Here is a 24,119-nt window from a genome sequence, read left to right on the forward strand (position 1 = left end):
ATATACACATATATACATATACACACACATATACACATATATACATATACACACACATATACACATATATATATATATATATATATATATATATATATATATATATATATATATATATATATATATTTTTTTTTTAATGATGCTGCCACATTTTCTAGTTTATTTTTTGTGTGGATGCAGTGAACACCTCAGGAACTGATATGTGCCCTTATTTCCATGATGATTGCATAGGTTTAAAAATAAGGCAAAATGTACAGCATTACACATTCTATGTATTTTTTAGAAACCATTGGCACAGGGGGTAATCTGGCAAAAAGTGGTAGGGTTAAATGAATACATTATTAAGAGTTTACCTATGGTTAGGCAGCCTTTGGCAATATCCAATCAAATCAGTTCCACTCATGACCTTTAAAAAATTAAGCATGAACAGTACCCTGCAGTGACTTGATCATCATTATATTTCATCTTGCAGACTTCACAGCAACATTTTCCACTATTTCCATCACAGATTTGATGTAGCAGATGGGTCAGAGAAAATTAGGAATACTGACTGTAAAATTTTGAACAAGGGAGATATAGGCCAAATATTAAATACTGTTGTCTAATGGAATCATCAGGACAGTGCAGGTCTCCATACAACACCTCACTCCTCTTCTTTACTTACACTTAGATGCCCTTATTTTTAAGAGAGAAGCTGAATAATAAAATAGACTGAAGAGGCAATCATCAGGGTCCAAGTAAAATAGTCCATAAATAGCAATCCCCAGGTGGACAGAGTAATAGAAACATCACATAAAATAAACAAACATAAATTGTAAGAGCTATTTGTGAACTAGTGCTTGGACCCACAATGATCATTTCTTTCCCTGTTTATTTTATTTTGTTCCCTTGCCAGTTTACTTTATGCTAAATTTTGTATTAGTGTCACAAAACATGTAACTTGCCTCCAATGACCATATCTTTTAAAACTACCAGCCACAACAGCTTTAAAGAAAAAGGTAATTTGGTAAATGGTTATTAAAAGGGACAGAATATCCTTGTCATCCTGCTCACTTACTGAAAAAAATATATAAAAGCTGTATTCTCATAGACCTCAAGCCATAGATGATTAATGGACTGCACGAACATCAAACTTTTTAAGGAATTGCATGCTCCCATTTTGCCTTCAAAAACTCACAATATCTATGGCATGGCAGTCTTCTGACACCAGTGGGATCTCCATCCTAAACATCTGGCCCAGCACTGCAACAGAGTCGGATACTGTTGAAACTCTGGATGCAGATGCCTGCATGTCCGAGAGCAGTGTGGAGTGCATGGAGGCTTCCAGTTGCATGACTATCGGCTCTGATGCCCACGACATGGGACAAAGCAGTAGGAGCCCCCATACACTTTGCATTATGCAAACCTGATGGCTCATCCTCTTGACCCTTTTAGCACTTAGGCTAAAGGAAGGCTTGGTTCCTTTTCCCTTCCATTAATTCAGCTGTCTCTCCTCTGTTCTTGATTTCTCATCCAGTCCTCATAGTATGAGGTGGTCTTGATGTCACATAAGCAAAGAATCCTGCAATAGTGAGAGGAAAGGAATGTCATAGAATATATCATGGTCTTCACTGAAGATCATTTTTTTGCTTTCTGATCCTGGCAAGCCACAACATTTCATTTTCAGCACAATAGATTTACTTTTTCCACTTACTAAATAAGTTTAACAGAGTTATTTAGTTGAAACATCTACATGTGGATTTCTGTCTTTTTTTTTTTTTTTTTTTTTTACAATTTCTATTGTGAAAAGCATTATATTAATTGAACAAATTAATCAAATTGCTATTGCAGGGCAAAAGAAAAAAAAAAAACACGCAGCGGAGTGGAGAAGTAATTTTATTTACTGATGCTATTTACATAGCATATTTACATTAATATTTCCTTTGATTTTTGTGCAAGACGGCTTCCCCCTTTAACAATCCATATACCACAGTGCTGTTGAATTACTCAGACAATGTTGATTAATTTTCTATAACAGAAGCTCGAACAAATAGTTACGGTTGTAATTTAAAACACAGGTTTATTTTAAAGTGCTCATTGTAATACGGTTTCTATAGTAACAGCTCATTCACAGTTACTTCATCCACATAATCAAAGCTTACATAATAAACTTTATGTTTGCTATTTAACAAAGATGTATAATTGCTGATATGGTGAAGGTTTCTGTAAAGAGTCACTTATACAACATTTACGGAAGCGGTATCGGAGGTCAGTGCTTTTAAGTGTCAGTTTTCCACCAGAGGAAAGCATACTCTGCTCTGATTGGTCAGATGTCCCAGTCTGTTGTGATTGGTCTACCACTGTCAGCGAGCAGCCAATGAAGACCAGAGGCAGGGCTTTGTGTTATAAACCTATGTAGGTTATTACAGGAAGTAAGTCTGGAATTACTAACAACTCATTTCAGCTGTTCGGAATCGGTTACTTCTTTTGGGGGTCAATAACCCCGTTTGTCATGCACGTTGATTTTTTTTTTTTTTTTAAACTTTGCAGACTTTTTACATTCACAAACAGCTCTATAGCACACTACATAAAAGGTAATATTTGAAAAATCATAAGTGCACTTTAAGAGAGAAAATTAAAATTAAAAAAATAAATAAAGAGATGCTGAGGGAACAGTTATAGAGTAAGAGATAACAGTAAAATCTCTGAAAATATTCGACAACATTAAATATATATCTACAGTGAGGGAAAAAAGTATTTGATCCCCTGCTGATTTTGTCCATTTGCCCACTGACAAAGAAATGATCAGTCTATAACTTTAATGGTAGATTTATTTGAACAGTGAGAGACAGAATAACAACAAGAAAATCCAGAAAGACGCATGTCAAAAATGTTATAAATTGATTTGCATTTTAATGAGGGAAATAAGTATTTGACCCCTCTGCAAAACATGACTTAGTACTTGGTTTAAAAACCCTTGTTGGCAATCACAGAGGTCAGACGTTTCTTGTAGTTGGCCACCAGGTTTGCACACATCTCAGGAGGGATTTTGTCCCACTCCTCTTTACAGATCTTCTCCAAGTCATTAAGGTTTCGAGGCTGACGTTTGGCAACTTGAACCTTCAGCTCCCTCCACAGATTTTCTATGGGATTAAGGTCTGGAGACTGGCTAGGCCACTCCAGGACCTTAATGAGGTTCTTCTTGAGCCACTCCTTTGTTGCCTTGGCCGTGTGTTTTGGGTCATTGTCATGCTGGAATACCCATCCACGACCCATTTTCAATGCCCTGGCTGAGGGAAGGAGGTTTTCACCCAAGATTTGACGGTACATGGCCCCGTCCATCGTCCCTTTGATGCGGTGAAGTTGTCCTGTCCCCTTAGCAGAGAAACACCCCCAAAGCATAATGTTTCCACCTCCATGTTTGACGGTGGGGATGGTGTTCCAGGGGTCATAGGCAGCATTCCTCCTCCTCCAAACACGGCGAGTTGAGTTGATGCCAAAGAGCTCCATTTTGGTCTCATCTGACCACAACATTTTCTTCCAGTTGTCCTCTGAATCATTCAGATGTTCACTGGCAAACTTCAGACAGGCATGTATATGTGCTTTCTTGAGCAGCGGACCTTGCGCGCGCTGCAGGATTTCAGTCCTTCACGGCGTAGTGTGTTACCAATTGTTTTCTTGGTGACTATGGTCCCAGCTGCCTTGAGATCATTGACAAGATCCTCCCGTGTAGTTCTGGGCTGATTCCTCACTGTTCTCATGATCAATGCAACTCCACGAGGTGAGATCTTGCATGGAGCCCCAGGCCGAGGGAGACTGACAGTTCTTTTGTGCTTCTTCCATTTGCGAATAATCGCACCAACTGTTGTCCCCTTCTCACCAAGCTGCTTGGCAATGGTCTTGTAGCCCATTCCAGACTTGTGTAGGTCTACAGTCTTGTCCCCGACATCCTTGGAGAGCTCTTTGGTCTTGGCCATGGTGGAGAGTTTGGAATCTGATTGATTGATTGCTTCTGTGGACAGGTGTCTTTTATACAGGTAACAAACTGATATTAGGAGCACTCCCTTTAAGAGTGTGCTCCTAATCTCAGCTCGTTACCTGTATAAAAGACACCTGGGAGCCAGAAATCTTTCTGATTGAGAGGGGGTCAAATACTTTTTTCCCTCATTAAAATGCAAATTAATTTATCAAATTTTTGACATGCGTTTTTTTGGATTTTTTTTGTTGTTATTCTGTCTCTCACTGTTCAAATACAACTACCATTAAAATTATAGACTGATCATTTCTTTGTCAGTGGGCAAACGTACAAAATCAGCAGGGGATCAAATACTTTTTTCCCTCACTGTATAAACAGTTAAAAGTATGATATTCTTTAATCAATTAAAATTGTTTCCAAATTGCTGGGGTATAAGACAAAACAAACAAACAAACAAACAAAAAAAACACTTGAGAATGTGCAAGATAATCAACTTCAGGGTGGCAATGGTCCTGTGCTTCATGTTGGGCCGCCTTACAACCTCCCTCTCCCCATCCAGACATTGATTATTTTTCAGTAACAGCATACCCTGTTATGTTTTAGTCCTTACTTACACCGATCAGCCATAAAATTAAAACCACCTGCATAATATTGTGTAGGTCCCCCTTCTGCTGCCCAAACAGCTCTGACCCATCGAGGCATCGACTCCACAAGACCTCTGAAGGTGTCCTGTGGTATCTGGCACGAAGACGTTAGCAGCAGATCCTTCAAATCCTCCAAGTTGTGAGGTGAGGCCTCCTTGGATAGGACTTGTTTGTCCAGCGCGTCACACAAACGCTTGATTGGATTGAGATCTAGGGAATTTGGAGGCCAAGTCAAGACCATGAACTCTTCGTGATGTTCCTCAAACCATTCCTGAACAATTTGTGCAGTGTGGCAGGGCGCATTATCCTGCTGAAAGAGGCCACTGCCATTAGGGAATACTGTTGCCATGAAGCAGTGTACTTGGTCTGGAACAATGTTCAGATAGGTGGTACGTGTCAAAATAACAACCACGTGTATGTCAGGATTCAAGGTTTCACAGCAGAACATTGCCAGAGCATCACATTGTTTCCGCCTGTATGCCTCCTTCTCACCCTGGTGCCATCTCATGCTCCAGTTCTGATGCTCATGTATCTATTTTATAGGTGCTTTCCATGATAGACAGGGGTCAGCATGTCACTCTGACCGATCTGCAGCTAAGCAGACCCATACACAGCAGATTGCGATGCACTGTGTGTTCCGACACCTTTCCATCATAGCTGGCATCAATTTTTTCAGCAATCTGTGCTACAGTTACTCTTCTGTGGGATTGGACCAGATAGCCTTTACTCCCCACATGCATCAATGAGCCTGCCTTGGGCACCCATGACCCTGTCACCAGTTCACCGGTTGTCCTTCCTTGGACCACTTTTGGTAGGTACTAACCTTTGTATACCAGGAAGACCCCACAAGACCTGCTGTTTTGGAGATGCTCTGACCCAGTCATCTAGCCATCACAATTTGGCCCTGGTCAAAATCGCTCAGAGCCTTATGCTTGTACATTTTTACTGTTTCCAACACATCAACTACGAGAACTGACTGTTCACTTGCTGTCTAATATATCCCACCTCTTGACAGGTGCCACTGTAACAAGATAGTCAATGTTATTCACTTCACCTGTCAGCGTTCTTAATGTTATGGGTGATCGGTGTATATTAAATCCATAATGTATAACTGTTTAAGCTGTGTAGGATAATTTCCCATTGTCAGTAGCATGGCTGGTGCTTTAAGCAATCGTTAGTGACTGAGAAAATAAGCATTTCAACAAACCAGATATTTCAGATGAATTTAACATTTGTTCTGTCTACAATGAGCATCCTGAATAATGCAGTAAAATTTGACAAGAGAAACAGATGTGCAGAACAGACAATAATGCTCCTCTCACATCATTGTAATAAATAATTTCTTGCAATAATTTTCTTGCATGTGATGTGAAACACGCATTTCTTCTTCAAATTTCATTGTGGCATTACAGTATTATATGTTTAATGACAGGATTGCTGTTTAATCATTAAATAGAGTATTATACCCCTTGTAAAGGCTGTACAGGAATGTTAACTCAAAATGTAGCCACAGAACCTACCACGTGTTCAGCCAGAGGCAGATAATTAATATGAATACAAGTTCAAGTACACAAATAAATAAATAAATTAATAAATAAATAAATGCATACATAAATAGAAAGAAAGATACACAAACACCTGAAATGTTGTATTAGAGAAGGAGTACACAATATCAAGTGTGTAGTAGAACATGCTATGTCCTTACAGTAAAATTAAACTTGCTTTTCAGGCCAAAACAGCATTACCTTCTATTAGAACAGAATTTCTAAAGCTCAGTACATACACCTGTACTCACAGCAACACAAAACTCCAAATAATAATAATAATAATAATAATAATAATAATAATAATAATTCCGTGAAACACCAAATTACGAAATCTAAAAAAATAAAATAAAAACATTATTTAAAAGAAAAAAAAAATCCAAGTCAAGTATCAGCAAAAAGGTCTGCTGCAGCATAAAGGCCCAAGTGCCCGTTTGAGCAAACGGGTTAGTTTACGAATAAATATGATATAAATATTATAAAATAAAAATCAATTTACTTGTTGGATGAACATGGCTGTGGAACTCTAAGCTATAGAAATACACTTGTTAATGAACAGCCTCTGGAGGAGGAAAAAAAAAACACAATCAGGAAGCACCTGCTCTTATGGGAGAATAGAAACATCCATGAATTTCGGTAACAGAAAGAGATAGTAGAGGAAGCTACCTGAAGACGACAATAACAAAGGAAACAATAAATAAATACACTTACATCATATTATATGAGTCTTCAGCTTCTTTTACCTTCCCCAGTAATCCATTTTTGCCTTTTAAGAACGAGGACTGGCGAGAATCTATGGAAGATGCCAGGCTTTTGGAGAAAAGGATGCGGCAGTCCCGAGCAATCGATCCACGAGTGTTTAACTGGAGCGTCTCCAGCTTTCCAAGAAAATGGCGCCCAGGTTTTGGAAATGATCACAGTAAAATGGATTTGCAAAACCACAACACTAGCAACACCAGCAACAACAACAACAACAACAACAACAATAATAATAATAATAATAATAATAATAATAATAATAATAATAATAATAATGTCTATTTATAATAATAGTCTATTTATGAAGCTATTTAATTAGTCAATATAACACTTCTACACAGAATGAAGTGCAACACAAAAAAAATGCATTTTAACAATTGTTTACACAATTTAAATATCTGTATTTTTAGTTTTTCATTTTATTTTATCTATCTTGCCACGTTTACACTCTGTAATTTCAACTGTGACCCCAGTAAAACCATTGCCAAATTCAATGACACATCCCCATGTCTCCATGCCAGATTATACAATGAAGGTCCTCTTACAACAGACCCGCAATTAAAGAGAATCACTATGTCCTGTTTACATTATCAGTCTCGGCTTGTGTAGAAAATGGGCTTGCATAAACAGAAACATTCTTCAAAGTGAGCTTGAGCTAATAAGGATATTTTTCAGTCCATTGGCATATTCTGTTTACATTTTGCAGTTGTAACTTCTGCATTTGTAGCTGTTGTGTGAATTTTGCATAATCCTGTGAATATTTCTGACCAACTTTCAGCTGCCCAAGCACAGGTTAAGCTGGTCAGTGCTGGTGTAAATATTTTCTGAATTGCTGCTGCTACTAATGCTACATGATAAGCAAGATGTTTTTAAGAAAATAACATAACTGGAATTTATAACTAGAAAATTTCTAACATTTATTGATCATCTTAGTCAAGTATGGAAGTTAGAAAATAAATAGTTGGCAAAGATGGTCTACCAGCTGGACCAGTTCAGCCTTTCTGATTAAGCTGAATGTTTCAGTAGGGAATTAAATGTCTTCAAAGATTTAGGAAGATGCTGTAATGCATTTTCATGTGCATCTCAAGGAGCCTCCAGCAACATATCAGTTATTGATGTTATTTGTTATCATCATAAGATGGAATCAACAGAATAAAATTCGGCTTTAGGATCACCACTCATCAGCATGTGGATGTGAAATAAATGTTGCAAACCTAATCGCATCTTAAGTATGTTGTAGTTTTATGGACTGGGGGCCTGACTTACAAATAAGGTTTAAATAAAGATGCATAAAATTCTTTAAAAAGTCTTTAATAGGTTATTTATGTAATATTCTGCATTGCATCTCTCAACCTGGCTAAATTTACAATTTTGTATTACATTTGTGTTTATAATTTGCAAAGACATCCTATAATTATTAGGAATGCATACAGTAAGGAAAAGCCTATAAAAGTAGAGGATCTGGATAACTTTATATTAGTCAGTAACTATAATGTTACTAGTAGAAAACGTAGCTATGCCAGTAAGGAATATAAGTCTGGACGCACCAACGAGTCCTGGGAATTTCAGTTAAACTGATTTGTTGGATATAGGTGGATGGCTGTAGAGTAGGCCTATATAATATGATATAGTATGTTAAATCAGCTTTTTATATTTTTATATAAAGCTAATTTTTTTTAGTACAGTTCCATTATCACATCGTCCTCTCTGCTGGCAGTTATTTGAAACTGCATTTTATAATGTTGAGCCATTTAGATTTGTTTTTAATGTGCCATCGTTAACTGATAATGGTTAAAAAATGTACTTTCAATTGCTTATACAAAGTTGCTATTTCTGTATAGTTTGGGTGCTCTATGTTAAAAGATGCTGTCTGTGAGGTTTAAAGTGTTCCAATAGAATAATGAAAACAGAACATGTTCTTTTTATAATATTTCTTCTATTATTATTATTATTATTATTATTATTATTATTATTTCTACTATTAATAATAATAATACTAGGCACAAAAAAGCTCTCTTTCTTTTCATATTGTGCTTATGCTGCATATATTAACAGCTCTGTGGTACATTTTTAATCATTAAAAACACTTTAATGACATAGTGTTTAAATCCCATAGTGTCCACCTTGCCTACCTCCTTGACAGCCATTTTATAGATGCATTGCTGTGAAAAAAAACTATGACGGATTTAACAATTAGTTTATTGAATAAGTCACCTTTTGACTAACTATTAAGTTTTATACAAATCTATAATCATATACTAATAAAAAAACAAAGTGAAACAAATTCATAACACTGTTTATTCATGCATTCACGATATGTACAAGAGGGCACATTGAAAAGAGTATAAATGATTTTTTTTTTTTTTCCCTTCAGACTTAATATCAAGTCTAGAACAAATGAGACAATCACAAGCTATTGTAATTTGCCCAGTATAAATATGAAATTCGAATAATCTTCATATGTCACTTCTGGATTATGTACATTAAACAAAGACACAACAGCTTCGAGTGTGTGATTATTCAAAAGCATGTATCGCCAGGCTGTTTTATTATGTATGTACAGTGACTGAATGTACATTGTAATAGTGTGTATTGTATGTTTTTGGTGTGGTTTCCCTGTAGCCACCGTGCTCATTAGCATCTGATACTCAAACACGCACCTGAGCTTCTGTACCTGCATATTGATAAGCAATAGGGCTGGACTGAAGGGGGATCATTGCAGTGATCTTGTAAAATAATACATAATTTGGTTGTGTCAATTGATTGTGAAAGATATAAATCAGCAAACAAAAATTAAGGTAGTATTTACCATCCTTGTTGAATAAACCAGATTTAAATCCCTCCAGTTCAATCATTATCAAATCGAAAGCCTTCTAGATTACAAGTAACTGTAATCAGCAGTCTGTGTACCACATCATTATGAGAGGTATTGAGTGCTAGTTGGTATGCTTAACAATCAATACGACATATTCAAAAGCTTCCTGAATGAAGTTATTTGTGAGAGGTCTGTGTGCTTGTGTAGCCAATACAAGAGCGTACACTATTTACAACTACACTAAGTAGTCAGATTCATCCACAAGGAATATGGGAAGAAAAGATTTGTCGTATACACATGGGATAAGGGAGCATTTGATTAAAAACTTGAAAGGTAAGAAATGATTTTTCTTGACACTACTAGCAATAGTCCATGGCATGATTTTGTCTGTAGTTAGGACTTCATCTGCTAGACCAAGCTATATGTAAAGTGCAGAGAGAAATGTTTAGAGTTCTCTGAAATATTTAGAATCTACATGGTCTGAGAGAATGATTACGCAGTCAAACTGGGGTGTGCTGTCATTTAGAAGCATTGCACTTGAGGAGGAAGGCCTCTTCTTTTCATCACTTTAGAAGACCACACTAAGCAAGGAGACTACAGGGATTGTCTATATTATATCTTCACTATACTCACAAAATATAGATTTTCTTTTAAAATGGTACAAAAACCATGCTCACAGACATTTTTAACACCAGAGTATGATTTGTAAGCATATACTGCAAGCTGAAGCATGGTCTGATGGTCTCTAGAGTCTGCAGTGCAAGGCAAGTCCTGGTCTAGAGGCTGCTGTCATGTAAACTATAAGGATGAAACATCAACACAAAGCCTCCTAACACCAGGATAACCTGAACATGCAGTTCAGCTTAACACATGGGTAAAGATCGTAGCACTTATATGAACCTTTCTGTTACAACCACCCTCTGCCATTGTTTTATTTTGTCTTCATCCTGCATTCTCCTCTTGCTCCTCTCTGATGCCCTGCTCCCAGGTGGCACGGTGAGGAGGAAATATTCTGCGAGGGAGGGGTACCGGGTGTGGCGCTGCCCCCTCCTCCTCTCTCTGGGTGGGTTTAGGTGGCACAGTTGGAGTTCCGGCTCGGCGTAATGAGCCATGCAGGTGGTGATGGTGATGATACTGCTCCTGTATGGCACTGAAACCCGCTGGGCGGAGATGGCATAGCCGCTGCGGCTCCACTGGCTCGCTGTCTGCACTGAAGGCTCCATAGTGACCTTGACCATACTGAGTGTGCTTCGGGGCTGAGGAGTAGGGCATGTGTTCAGGCACACCGCTGAAATGCACATGCGGATAGTGAGAGCTCAAGTGATCGTCAGGGCTCCAGTAATGAAGTTGAGCAGTTTCTATGGGATTGTCATGGCGGTTCGGAATGACATTTTCATTACGGCTCAGTGTTTCGGCATGGCTGTGCACACTCTCGCTTAAGGACGAGACGCCACTGCTGGCGCTACCTGAAAGCGTGGAGTTACTGCCGCCCAAAACTGACACAGGGCTGGTGGGAGAACCTGGGATAGGCTGAAGAGGAGACTGAGAGGATGTGAGGGAAAAAATATGAATTAATTTTATTGTACAAAGGATATACACAATACATAAAATAGTTGATATCAACAGTGACTGTACTGTACTTTATAGCTATTTTCAAAGAGCACATACCGCATTTGGTATTTTTTACACAATATTTTACATAATTTACACAAAACTTCACATGAAAGATGTCTACATAACATAAAATCTTATATTAACACTTAAATAAATATATAAAATAGATTATATAAAAAAACATATTTTAAATCACTTTAATGTTGACTATTATGACATTTTATTCAGAAATATCCTCAAATTTGTACAACCAAACATGTTCTGGCTTTGCCCCTTTACCCAACAGTGCAAATAATTAAAACTTTTGACCTGGCTAAACCATATTGATTCTGAGCACTTAAATGAATGCAAATCAGTATAAGCCTACTCTCACTCATGTGGTATTTCATTATCGCTATGCCTGGCATTGAGTCCCTATAGTTGTGCAAGGTCCTCTTCATTTAGTCCAAATCATTTTCATAGCAATTATAGATATTGCATGTATAATTTATGAAGGTTAGTCTGTGTATCACCTTACTATAAGGATAGTAAAATACTGGTTTCGGTAAACATACTGTAAATAAAAGTTTTCAGTAAATATACTGTTTTTTTCTTGCTGTAGGTTGTTGAATTTGGCATTTTAAAAATCATATTTAAAAAACAAATGGAAGAATGTGCAACTTCTTTTTCCTAGTGGTTTTGCATGACTGACAGTGCTAAAACACTGTAAGCGAATTGTAGTCTTAGTCTAGATTAAAAAAGATGCAGGTTGCAGCCAAGTAGTTTGCTAGCTATATTTATCATATCTAGCTCATGGAGGTTTATACAGTCATTGTTAAGGATTTAACACCATATTTACTAATGAGAGTGACTGAAACTGTTGTCCCAAATGCTCATCTTTTCTCCGTCAATTTTTTCACTGGTGTCTACATAACCAAAGTGTGAACTTGGAGAAAGACTGCAGGTATTAGTTCGCCATCTTGGACAGAGCTATAGTCAGCAATTATCTTGTGCTAGTCTACAATGCCTATAAACTACAGTTATAGCCTTAGACAAATAGAGATAAATTAAAGGAAAAAAACAACTTAAAGTAATGAGCAGAGAGCGTCGTCTAATGTCAATCCAAAATCTCCCATGTGTTCAGTTTGGTTGAGATGTAGTGAATGTGAAGGTCATAGCATATGATTTACAAAATTTTCATATGCATCATACTATTCAGTGAGCCTTCATGCCTTGTGGATGGGATGGGGTCATATCATTCTGTAAAATACCACTTCCCACCAGGATAAAAATGTTTCATCATAGGGTAAAGGTGATCAGATGACAAATGGACTTAAACCATCCAATAACAGCATAACAGAGGCACTGCTTTTTCCTTTAATTTGTCACCAGTTTGAACTGAAATGTTGTTTTTTACCATCGGTGATACGACAAGGCTCTAAAACAGCCTTTATGCATTTAAAACTAATGCATCAACACATACATTTTCGCTGTGAGGTTTTGTCAGCCAGATTATATAAAAAGTAATGTTAACAAAGTTAAATATAACAGTTAACAACACTGCAATGATGCTGAGTTATAACAGAGAAGTGTCTTAAAGGGAGTGATACAGTATGTCATATGTCATATACCTATATAAACATTTGCACACTTTTGTGAAAAAGTCCACAGTTTCTTTGAAATGTTTGTGTGCTGCACTGGAATCTTCACTAACTACAGTATACTGTTTAATAGAAAACTTTCATGGTGTAGGTGGTAAGAGCAGTGTGAAAATTAAATCTTCTTCAGTGACTGTTTGTGTTTTATCTTCATGATGCTCTACATGCTTGGAGGAGAACACTTAATCCATTACTGTAGGAACCAGCCTGGCTCGCTCAGTGTTGATTGCACATTTATATAGAAAGAAAGAGTGAAGCCCTGCTTACCTTTCTAAGTGAGCGAGCAGGCAAAGATGGCGGAGCCTCACTCATATGCTGCTGGAATGTGTCAAAGTGCATCAAGAAGTGACCTGCATTGACAAATCAAGAACAAATTCAGAACAGATTATCAGAAAAATAAACAAAAGCATAAGCAAACAAATAAATACAAACAAAAATCTCAATGCAATGTTGGTCTATTGCATATAAAATAATAGCTGTTGTGTGTACAAGAGTGTGGTGCTTTCAATGTGTTATCTCAGTGTGCTTCATGGTCAAGAAAATGCTGTATTTAAACCAGGCATTTACCTTTTCCCAAGAAATAGAACTTGATTTGATATTGTTGTTATGTTATGTTATACCATGTTACAGTGCTGTTGGAAAGTTTGTTAAGTTTCTATATTTCTGCATAAATATGACCTAACACATCATCAGAGTTTCACACAAGTCCTAAAAGTAGACAAAGAGAACCCAATTAAATAAATGAGAGAAAAATATTATACTTGGTCATTTTTTTATTGAGGAAAATGATCCAATATTTCATATACAATGCCCTCCACTAATATTGACACCTTTGGTAAATATGAGCAAAGAAGGCAGTGAAAAATTGTCTTTATTGTTAAACCTTTTGATCTTTTATTAAAAAAATTCACAAACATACTCTGCTCTCATGGATATCATACGGTTGCAAACACTTTTTGCAAACATCTTCAGTGAGACTGCATGTTGGTCGTTTGTGTAACGCTCACAAAAAGACTTTTCATTTTCTCTCTATCTTTTCCAAAAAATAAAATAAAATCTCTTTTCTTCTCTGTCCCTTTAAAAAAAAGGGGGGAGAAAAGTATGAGTAAGAGAATTCAGGAAGTGTGTTATGCTTTGCTCCCGTTTCATCACGGGGAGGACGGACACACTGTGTGAAGTGTCTAGAGATGGAGCACGCCAGGGTAAAACAACACCCAAACACAGACAAACACACACACACACAAATAATAAAATAAATAAATTAATAAATAATAAAAAATAATTACTCTCTGAGTCCGAGGAGCCAGAAGGGTGTGCTAAAAACCGAGAGCAGCATATAAAGAGCTGCTTGAAGTGATTACTAAGGCTGGCTGAGCTTTTTTCTCCCCAATGAAAATAAATCCCTCACACTGCAGAAAACTCCCCTTTTTTCCAAAAGTGCATGACAAAATATCACGCTTCTGGGGGAAAACAATGCACAAGCCATATTTATAACCCCGCAATGTCAGATTATTCGGCCATCATGGGGAATGAACGACATGGCTATTTAGCTTTGCTGCAGGTGGAGGAGCTGCTGGTGAGCTATTTCTCTCCATCAACGGCAGGTAATTTAGGAGGGCCAGCTTTGCTATCCAAGCCATGTAAGGCCACCATGGAGTTGGTGGGCAAGGCCTATGCAGTAGTGGGTCTTGCTTGTGGGTCACTGCAGACAATGGCAGTGTTGCAGGCCTACCAAGCATTCCTACTGAGTAAGCTCGACATACGGCGGCATTCAGCAAGTTCCTTCCCTGTTGTGTCGAGTTGCCAGCGCTAGTGCCAGGGAGGCACAGAAGGCGAGTACGGCAGCCTGGATGACTGGTTAATTCTAGCACAATCCAGGGAACTGGCGGTTCAACATAGAGATGTTGTTCTCACCCACATGAAGAGCATGGGGCTCAGGTTGAACCTCAGAAAAGTATGCTTTCTCCAGTGCAGTGGACAACTTTTCTAGGGGTTATAAGAATTCTACAATGATGAGGGCGCTTCTATCCCCAACATGCGTAGGGTCAATCCTATCAACATTGAGCAAGAAAAAGCTGGATCTTGGCATCCCCTCCAGTCTCTACGAGAGATTTTTGGAGCTTATGGTAGCAGCAGCCAACGTCACGCGCTAGGCCTATTGCAAAGGAGACTTCCTCTCCTTAGAGGAAGCCTCTTAGAAGCTTTTGACTCTAAAGGTCTGTTGGCCCTGACATCTCTCAAGTGAGTAGGAGATGGTAAATGGTAAATGGCGCACTTATATAGCGCTTTTATCCAAAGCGCTTTACACTGTGTCTCATTCACCCATTCACACACACACACTCGCACACACCAATGGGAGCAGAGCCACCATGCAAGGCGCTAACATGCCATCGGGAGCAACTTGGGGTTCAGTATCTTGCCCAAGGACACTTTGGCATGTGGAGTCATGTGGGCCGGGAATTGTACCGCCAACCCTACGATTAGTGGACAACCTGCTCTACCACCTGAGCCACAGCCGCCCTACAAGCTTGAGATCTACAAGCTCTCTGTTGCCGCTTCCTGCCTTGACTTTACCCCTGGATTAGCCAAGGCCTTCCTGTATCCTAGGCCGGATTATATTCCTAAAGGGCCTACATCTGCTGCCCAGCCAGTAATGTTGCAGGCTTTCTGCCCTCCTCTGTTCCTCATACTGGAACAAGAGAAATTGCACCGACTGTGTCCAATAAGGGCTCTCTCTACTTACGTCCACCACTCCGGCTAGTGGTGTAAGTCAGAGCAGCTGCTAATCGGCATTGAAAGTAGAGGTGATGCTGTGTTGAAGTAGCACATCTCTAATTGGATAGTGGAAGCAATCTCTATCGCTTATGAGGAGCACGGTCTTACTACGCCTCTGGGCATAAGGGCTCATTCCACTAGGGGGTTTGCCTCCTCAAAGGCTTTGTCCAAAGGGGTATCCTTATAGGATGTGTGTGCTGTGGCGGGGTGGTCTACGCCACACACATTCATTCAATTTTACAGCCTGGATATACATTCCGGCCCTGGCTCAAGTGTCTTGCAGTGACCCTCGGCTCTGATCTTTTGAACAGGTCGTATTCTCGTTCCCACAGCGTTCAGCTAACACAACGTGGAGTTCCCATTGAAAGGGAACATCTGGGTTACGCATGTAAGCCTGTTCCCTGAGAAGGGAACGAGACGTTGCGTAGCTTTGTCATACTGGGGCATGCCTGTGAATTGCGTCTTCTCTTCAGATAATAGAGGCTTAAGATTCTGCCTCTCTAAGATACTTTTTTTTATAGCTAATCATGCTACTGACCTGTTGCCAATTAACCTCCAGTTGCTTCTTTTTAGTAACACTTACTTTTCCAGTCTTTTGTTGTCTCTGTCCCAACTTTTTTGAGACGTGTTGTGGCCATCAAATTCAAAATTACTATTTTTATTATTTTCCTTAAAATGGTACATTTCTTCAGTTTAAACATGTGATATGTTTTCTATATTCTATTGTGAATAACATATGGGTTTATGAGATTTGCAAATCATTGCATTCTGTTTTTATTTACATTTTACAGCGTCCCAGCTTTGTTGGAATTGGGGTTGTAGATTCATTTGACTGTATTCAAGATATTTTCTATTGCTAATAATGTCATTTTTTGCAGTATGTGTGTATGTTTCTCAGTGGACAGTTGCCTGTGAGTTCATTACCCTGTGGAAAGGTGCGAGAGGAGCCATGGGGCATCGTAAGTGTACCCGGGTTTTGCAGGTATGGTCCAGCTTCTGCATCCAGAGTCCAGTTGCTGGGGGCTGGGGGAACTCCTGGAGGAGTTCCACAATCATAAAACAAACAGAGCAAGTTTAATAGAACAGTGTAGATTGTATAAATATCTCTGAATGTGCAGAAAGGATGTGCTTGTGTGCACACAACCACACACACGCAACCACACACACACACAGAGCTTGTACCTCTATCAGTGAGGCCTGGGTGGGGATCAGAACATGGTTTGCAGGGGCTGTGCTGTTGGAGCACAGAGCGCTGAAGGTTATTCATCTACAAATACAAAACCCACAATGAAAACTGTACTGAGGACAATGTACCATGCTATATACAGTTAGATCTTTATCAGATGAAAGAGTTTCAGGTCTTTAATACCTGTCCATTTTCATTGTTGCCATAATAAATAGTGCTAGGTCTCTCTCTATGAGGAGGAAGCAACATCAGCAGCTCACGGGAATTCTTATTCTTATCAGACAGAGAGGGAGATCCTGAGTGAGACAGTGAGAATGTGACAGAATTAAGGAGAGACAATAGAAAAGAAAAAAAGAAAGGTAGTGTGAGCTGAGGTCCACCTCATGTCATAAGAACATTTTAGTAAAATCTTCATAAAGCACTTTTAATTTGTGTGTGTATATATATATATATATATATATATATATATATATATATATATATATATATATATATATATATATATATATATATGCAATGCAATACTGTTATTTTACCTCTTGCACTAGAAGGGGCAGAGTTTATCATCTGTGAGGAAGAGGAGCGAATGGAGCTGAGGCTTGAAGATGAGGGGCTTGGCTGGATAAGAGAAACGGGCGTGGTTTCACACAAACACTACATCGATTTATACATACAGTATAATAAAGCTAATCATGTAAAATGAGAATGCTCACCTGCATGAGTGGAGAATCATCTTGTTGGTCCATCAGCCCATCTGTCAAAATCATCAAAGGCCCACCCTCATTGGTGGAAGGGTGTGATGAGGGGAGACGAAGCGAGCCCAAGGGACTGAAAGGGTTGAAAATTCAAAATAGAGAGAACGTGAAACACAGATAAAAAGACAATTAATAGGGAACTGAAATTTGAAATGGCAGATTGTAAAATCACTTAAAGAACAGATGCTACAGGAGATGTAGTCCAATTCTAATAAATATCTTCATAAATAAAATACATCTGCTTTGAAAGTACCATCTATTATTAGCAAATCCATATAATCAATGGGCCTCATTTATCAACCGTGATACGAACTATTTGCAGATGCATTTACCCAAGAAATGTGGTTTAAAAAATCCATATATTGAGATAAGTAAGATTAACCATTCAAATAGGACAAAAGAAATGGTGTCCTAGAAAAGAATGAAGAATAAGTGTGTCTTTTGTAGCTGATGTGCTGCAATGGCTGAGATGGAATTACTGGAAAATTTAGTGCACTCTGTCCTTAGATGGCACATTTTTGCTACTTAGTCATCATTTTGCCAATTTCAGCTTTGGGAGCTTTCCTGTTTATGGATTTTTGTGGGGATCACCAAATGTAAATCAGCTGTGCTTTCAACATCATTTCAACATACACACATATGTAACCAAACAATTTTTTGTTCAGATTGGACTATGAAAACATTTACACACAACTTTACTAAATGATTGCTAAATGAGGCAGATTATTAGGCAACCCTTCAATGATGTGTATTTTGTATGCATGTTAAGTATTCCACACAGGCTACTGTTGAAATATCTGTAAGTCTCACCTGTGTCTATGAATTGATCTGTTACTTTCTGGACTTGGTGGGAGGATCCTCATACCTGAAGGACAGAACCTGTCAAGTGCAGCAACACCCTATTGGGAAAAATGCAAATACATACATTAATCAATGAGGATTCAATTTCTATACAGAGGACATAGTAAACTAAAAAGCTGCATAAATACTAACATGAGACAAGCCACTCCTCATTACATGGAACTGATCCACCAACTTTTTGTGAAGGGGACGCATTTCTGGATGCACCAGCTTCTCATGAACAGCCAAGCCAACTCCCAGAATGTGAACCTTTGAAAATAAAACAAATATGTACATTTTACAGTTTCTCTTAAACTAGAAATTAATGTGATTTGTATGTGGCACTGACCTGTTCCTGCATCAGTTCCTTCAGCTGGTTGATTCTTTCTATTTCTTCTGGGTGACTACTGATGTATTCTTTATCAAAAAATGCCTGTACGAGTGAGAGAGACAAAAAGAAGTTTAAAAAATACAATGTTTAGTATTATTATTAACCATTATAGCCTTTTATACCACAGTGCTGTTAAATTCTTGATTCTGATTGATCAGAAGGTGAAATAATTCATATAAAAGCAGCTCTGACAGTTGCTGTAATTCAAAGCACAGGTTTGTATTAATGTGCTAATTCTAATTCATTGTCATTTCTATAGTAACAGCTCATTCACAGGGATTTGCATGGCACATGCTCCTCATAATCTAAGCCTAAACCTTCGTATCAGTCAAAACTGGAGCTGGTACTTTAAGGTTTTCTATCATGAAAATGTCAGAGGACTCTGTATCTGTAACAAGCTGTAACTCATTTCATAGATGCTGCACAATATTAAGTTTAACTATAAACTGATAAGTAGAATGATGTGTTGTTCTCTAATAAGCATAAAATAATAATCATTGGCAAATTATTGAGGTATACTGTAAGACAGTGCTTCTCAAACCTGTCCTGGAGGACTCCCAGCACTCTAAATCTTGTATGTCTCCCTCATCTAACACACCTGATTCAGCTCACCAGCTCATTAGTACAGACTGCAAGACCTGGATTGGGTGTGTCACATAATGGAGACATACAAAATGTGCAGTGCTGGGGGTCCTCCAGGACAGGTTTCAGAACCTCCTGCTGTAAGAGGAATAAAACACTTACATGCTGTTATAGGAAAATAATTTTGTGATATATCCTGCAGATTTTATATTCTAAAAATTCTATGTACAGTATATTCACACTACAGTACTCACACTACAGTAAGTTCAGGCAACAAGACAACATTCTACCTCAGTAAGGGTGTTTATCTTACATGTAGAAAGAAATATAAAAGGTACACTATATGGCCAAATGTTTACCTGACCATCAGATCCATATGTGGGTCTTCCCCAAACAGCTGCTACAAAGTTGAGATCACACGATTGTATATGATGTCTTTTTGTGCTGTAGCATTACAATTTCCCTTCACTGGAACTAGGAGACCCAAACATGATCCATCATGACAGTGCCCCTGTGCACAAAGGCAAGGTACTTGAAGACATGGTTTACCAAGGTTGGAGTATAAGAACCTGAGTGGCCTGCACAGAGCCCTAATATCAACTACACTGAACACCTTTGGGATGAATTCGAACATGTGGCAGGCTTTAGTGCCTGGTGTCACTAATGCTCTTTTGGCTGAATGGGTAAATCCCCATAGCCATGTTCTAAAATCTAGTGGAAAGCCTTCTCAGAAGAGTGCAGCAGAGGTTGAATAAGTCTGGAATGGAATGTTCAGAAACCACATATGGGTGTGATGGTCAGGTGTCCACAAACTTTTGGCCATATAGTGTATTTTAGCACCATTCACAAAAAGGCTTGCTGGTGTTTAAATAAAACAGGCACGTAGAGCCCTTTTCTCTTCTAACAGACACAATCAAATATAAAAATAAGAATGAAATTTGTGCTTAATAAGGCTCTATGTTTGCTTTTATAATAGTTCTGGGAGAAGAGAGGCACCTCCTGATAGCGCGCTATCCCGCCATTCACAGCTGCATCGATCGTGCCATTCAGAGACATGCTGAGCAGATTGACATTGCTGTGGTGATGCCGCTGCTGATACTGGCTGATCAGAGAACGTAGCTCTTGGTTCTTATTCTCCACAACATATATGGCGTTCTCCAGGGGACTAACCTCCACCTGAAATACATCCGCACACAAACACACACACAAACACAGATTATTATTATTATTAATAGTATTATTACACAGATTGAATTTTACAGGTTGATTAATATTCTCTACTCTTGAATACATTGTAGTCACTAAAAATTGTTGATATTGTGTAATATTCCCCCAACAATAATAATTTCTAAACTCACCACCTCCCTTCTCTCCACCTCAAACCAGCGTGAAATACCCGGCAAGGGACGGCACAAAACCAGAGTGGTTCTCTCGATCCACAAGCTCTGCAGTTCACACACAGCACTGCTTATTAGCCCAGGTTGTTTCCATCATTTTAAATAAAATTAGCAATTTAATACATTTCTATATTCACCCTGAACTCATTTTCTCTGTCTTTGGGCCCCTTGTGTAAGGGCCGATCGTAGTAGAAGCGTGAAACATTGTTAATGCGATAGAAGCTCTTGATTCGTTCAGGCACTCTATCCATCAACGGCCCGTCAGAGAGTTCTGATACTGGCGTTACAGCATAAATCTGAAGATCTAAATGCATAATAAAACACTAATACATGAAAGAAGCCTCTGTCCATTTTAATATAAAAATTAAATATGCACTTATTACTAACATGAAATGTTATGTACAACCCCAATTCCAAAAAAGGTAGGACACTGAATAAAATGTAAATAAAAATAGAATATAATGATTTGAAAATATCATAAACCCATATGTTATTCACAATAGAACATAGAAAACAAATCAAATGTTTAAACTGATTAAATGTACCATTTTAAGAAAGAAATAAAGTAATTTTGAATTTGATGGCAGAAACATGTCTCAAAAAAATTGGGACGGGAGCAACAAAAGGCTGGAAAAGTGAGTGGTACTAAAAAGAATCAGCTGGAGGTTAATTGGCAACAGGCCAGTAAGATGATTGGGTATAAAAAGAGTACCTTAGAGAGGCAGAGTCTTTCAGAAGTAAAGATGGGCAGAGGTTCACCAATCTGCGAAAAACTGCATCTACAATTTGTGGAACAATTTCAGAATAATGTTCCTCAACATAAAATTGCAAAGATTATGAATATCTTCATCTACAGTACATTATATCATCAAAAGATTCCGAGAATCTGGAGAAATCTCTGTGCCCAGGGGACAAGGGTGGAAATCAATATTGCATGCCCGTGATCTTCGGGCCCTCAGGCGGCACTGCATTAAAACTGTTCTGTGGTCAGACAAAGTGAAATTTGAAATTCTTTTTAGAAACCATGGACGCCACGTCCTCTAAACTACAGAGGACTAAACAGGAAAGAGGACTAAACAGGAAAGAGACCATCTCTTTCCTGAAAGAGATAGTACCTTTCTTTTTATCTGCGCTCAGTTCCAAAGCCTGCATCGCTGATGGTATGGGGGTGCATTAGTGCCTAGGGAATGGGCAGCTTGCACATCTGGAAAGGCACCATCAATTCTGAAAGGTATATACAGGTTTTAGAGCAACATATGCTTCCATCCAGATTCCATCCCATCTTTACTTCTGAGAGACTCTGCCAATCTAAGTTAAACTTTTTATACCCAATAATGTTACTGACCTGTTGCCAATTAACCTACTTAGTTACAAAATGTTCCTCCAGCTGTTTCTTTTTAGTAACACTTACTTTTCCAGCCTTTCCTGTGTTTTCTATGTTCTATAGTGAATAACATTTAGGTTTATGAGATCTGTTTTTATTTACTTTTTACACAAGGTCTCAACTTTTTTTGGAATTGTGATTGTTCATGAAACTCATCTACATACATACAGAACTCAGTGACACATGACCACCTTTTCAACCAATAAAGGACTATTAGACTGAGTACAGTACATTGTGCATCACTCTGTTGAATGCTGTCGTCTGGTTGGTTGGGGTGCTGGAGAACAAGAGCTTGTGGGAACTCAGTGAGCATCCTCTGCTGAAAGTCCTCTAGGCGCTCGTAGTCATAGCCTCTACACACAAACTCCTTATTCTAACACAGACAGACAGACAGATACACATACAAATGTATAGTTAACGTTAACTTCAATTTGGACATTTACATTGTTAAATGATTCATCTTCAGAAATGAACTCACACGCAAGAAAAAGGGAAACTTGCGTCCATAAAAGCCCATTCTAAAGAACTCAGGTTCCAGGCGTTGTTGCTCGATGATGTTGTCATAAAAACTAGCCTCCATTTTCTGAAAAGGAAAAAGTACACTGAGTAAATGCACTTAGCAATACACACAGTTCTTTTCAATGTGCTGGGATAACACATGCTGTATAAACTCACACACTCACCCGTATCCAGCTCAGGCTGTGGTAGTCGTACAACATCTCATATTGAAGGGCCAGTTCCCTGCACAGAGAAATCCCATACTCCCAACACTATACTCACACACACACACGCACACACGCACACATGCACACATGCACACATGCACACACTGGTAAAGAAAGTATAGCTATGGGAATGATTAGACAAGAGTCGCCATTTTCTTGGCATCAGACTGATGGCAAAATTGTAAATAGCCAGAAAATGTGCCTTGAGTTTGTGAACATGACCATGGAATATCAGCACTGTCTGTTGATAATAAATAAAAGTCAAATGTGTTAAGTGAAAAGCAAGTAGACCAAAAGACTTTTGATTGAAATCAACAAAAGATCCCTTAGGTGGAGGAACAGTGTTTGAGAGTGTGTGTGTAGAACATGCCTTGCCCTTGTTGAAGTAGTGCAGTATCTTTCTGCTGAGGGCCTCTTTGCGCTGCCACTGACTCTGAGCGGGGTATTGCAGGAGGTCTCGGAGGGGCTCCTCACACCACTGCAGCAGCTCCCAATACAACAGCAATGTGAATGCAGCCTCTGTGGATCACACATGTGCAAGCACAAATTATATGCTGACAAATTTGAAAAAAGTACCTATTTACATTTATGCTTTAACAAGTCTCTGAAAACGATAAGTTCCTGAAATCTCTCTCTATTTCTCTCTCCATACCTGTGTAGTTATGCACCTGCAGCTGGAGTTCACAGAGTTTGTGAATGTAGCGGATGTACATGTCTTCTTTGGTTATCTCACACTTGTAAAAAAAAAAATTCCAGGAAACCCAAATCATGAGGAACAAAAGGTAATAAGTAAAGAATTTTTAGCAATAGTTCTTTTGCACTTCAGCTCATAGTAAAAGTAAATAAATGATCCTTTAGTTTATGAACACATCAAAAGTACACTATACAATTGAAAGTAGTTTGCTTAATTGAAAGAACTCATGGTATGGTCTCTGACATTCCCATTAATTGTAAATTCTAAGCACTATCACAAAAACAGCATCTAGAATCTGAGTAGGCACAGACTACTATCCATTTGTCACCATGCTATTGTCTTCATCGACTTATTTGACTTTTTATAGAGTATGTTGTAACCATATAAAATGTATGTGTGTGTGTATATATATATATATATAT

General features: G+C 38.4%; 2 protein-coding genes across 3 annotated transcripts in view; both read right to left on the reverse strand.

Moving 5' to 3' along the window:
- Positions 1–7,006, reverse strand: part of LOC108265115 (dystroglycan 1) — a 14,011-nt gene extending 7,005 nt beyond the window's left edge. The window contains exons 1-2 of the mRNA XM_017467232.3: positions 6,855–7,006; positions 1,178–1,561 (exon numbers count right to left, since the gene is read on the reverse strand). Coding sequence (XP_017322721.2) covers positions 1,178–1,417 — 240 coding nt within the window. The 5' untranslated portion in view covers positions 1,418–1,561; positions 6,855–7,006. The remainder of the gene's footprint in view (positions 1–1,177; positions 1,562–6,854) is intronic.
- Positions 7,007–9,271: 2,265 nt separating this feature from the next.
- LOC108266029 (dedicator of cytokinesis protein 3) overlaps positions 9,272–24,119 on the reverse strand; it is an 86,600-nt gene continuing 71,752 nt past the window's right edge. Inside the window, exons 37-54 of one of the 2 annotated variants that reach the window (XM_017468971.3) lie at positions 23,656–23,737; positions 23,374–23,522; positions 22,962–23,048; positions 22,757–22,861; positions 22,510–22,651; positions 21,032–21,198; positions 20,856–20,942; positions 20,494–20,673; positions 18,874–18,957; positions 18,678–18,794; positions 18,495–18,583; positions 17,643–17,757; positions 17,466–17,547; positions 17,113–17,225; positions 16,926–16,977; positions 16,668–16,778; positions 13,236–13,318; positions 9,272–11,259 (exon numbers count right to left, since the gene is read on the reverse strand). In XM_017468971.3, the coding sequence (XP_017324460.2) occupies positions 10,660–11,259; positions 13,236–13,318; positions 16,668–16,778; positions 16,926–16,977; positions 17,113–17,225; positions 17,466–17,547; positions 17,643–17,757; positions 18,495–18,583; positions 18,678–18,794; positions 18,874–18,957; positions 20,494–20,673; positions 20,856–20,942; positions 21,032–21,198; positions 22,510–22,651; positions 22,757–22,861; positions 22,962–23,048; positions 23,374–23,522; positions 23,656–23,737 (2,445 nt within the window). In that variant the 3' untranslated portion in view covers positions 9,272–10,659. Of the gene's footprint in view, positions 11,260–13,235; positions 13,319–16,667; positions 16,779–16,925; positions 17,011–17,112; positions 17,226–17,465; positions 17,548–17,642; positions 17,758–18,494; positions 18,584–18,677; positions 18,795–18,873; positions 18,958–20,493; positions 20,674–20,855; positions 20,943–21,031; positions 21,199–22,509; positions 22,652–22,756; positions 22,862–22,961; positions 23,049–23,373; positions 23,523–23,655; positions 23,738–24,119 lie in introns of both variants that reach the window. The other variant, XM_017468970.3, reaches the window with a different exon arrangement.

This window comes from Ictalurus punctatus, chromosome 5 (assembly GCF_001660625.3).
Source record: "Ictalurus punctatus breed USDA103 chromosome 5, Coco_2.0, whole genome shotgun sequence".
Classification (NCBI taxonomy): domain Eukaryota; kingdom Metazoa; phylum Chordata; class Actinopteri; order Siluriformes; family Ictaluridae; genus Ictalurus; species Ictalurus punctatus.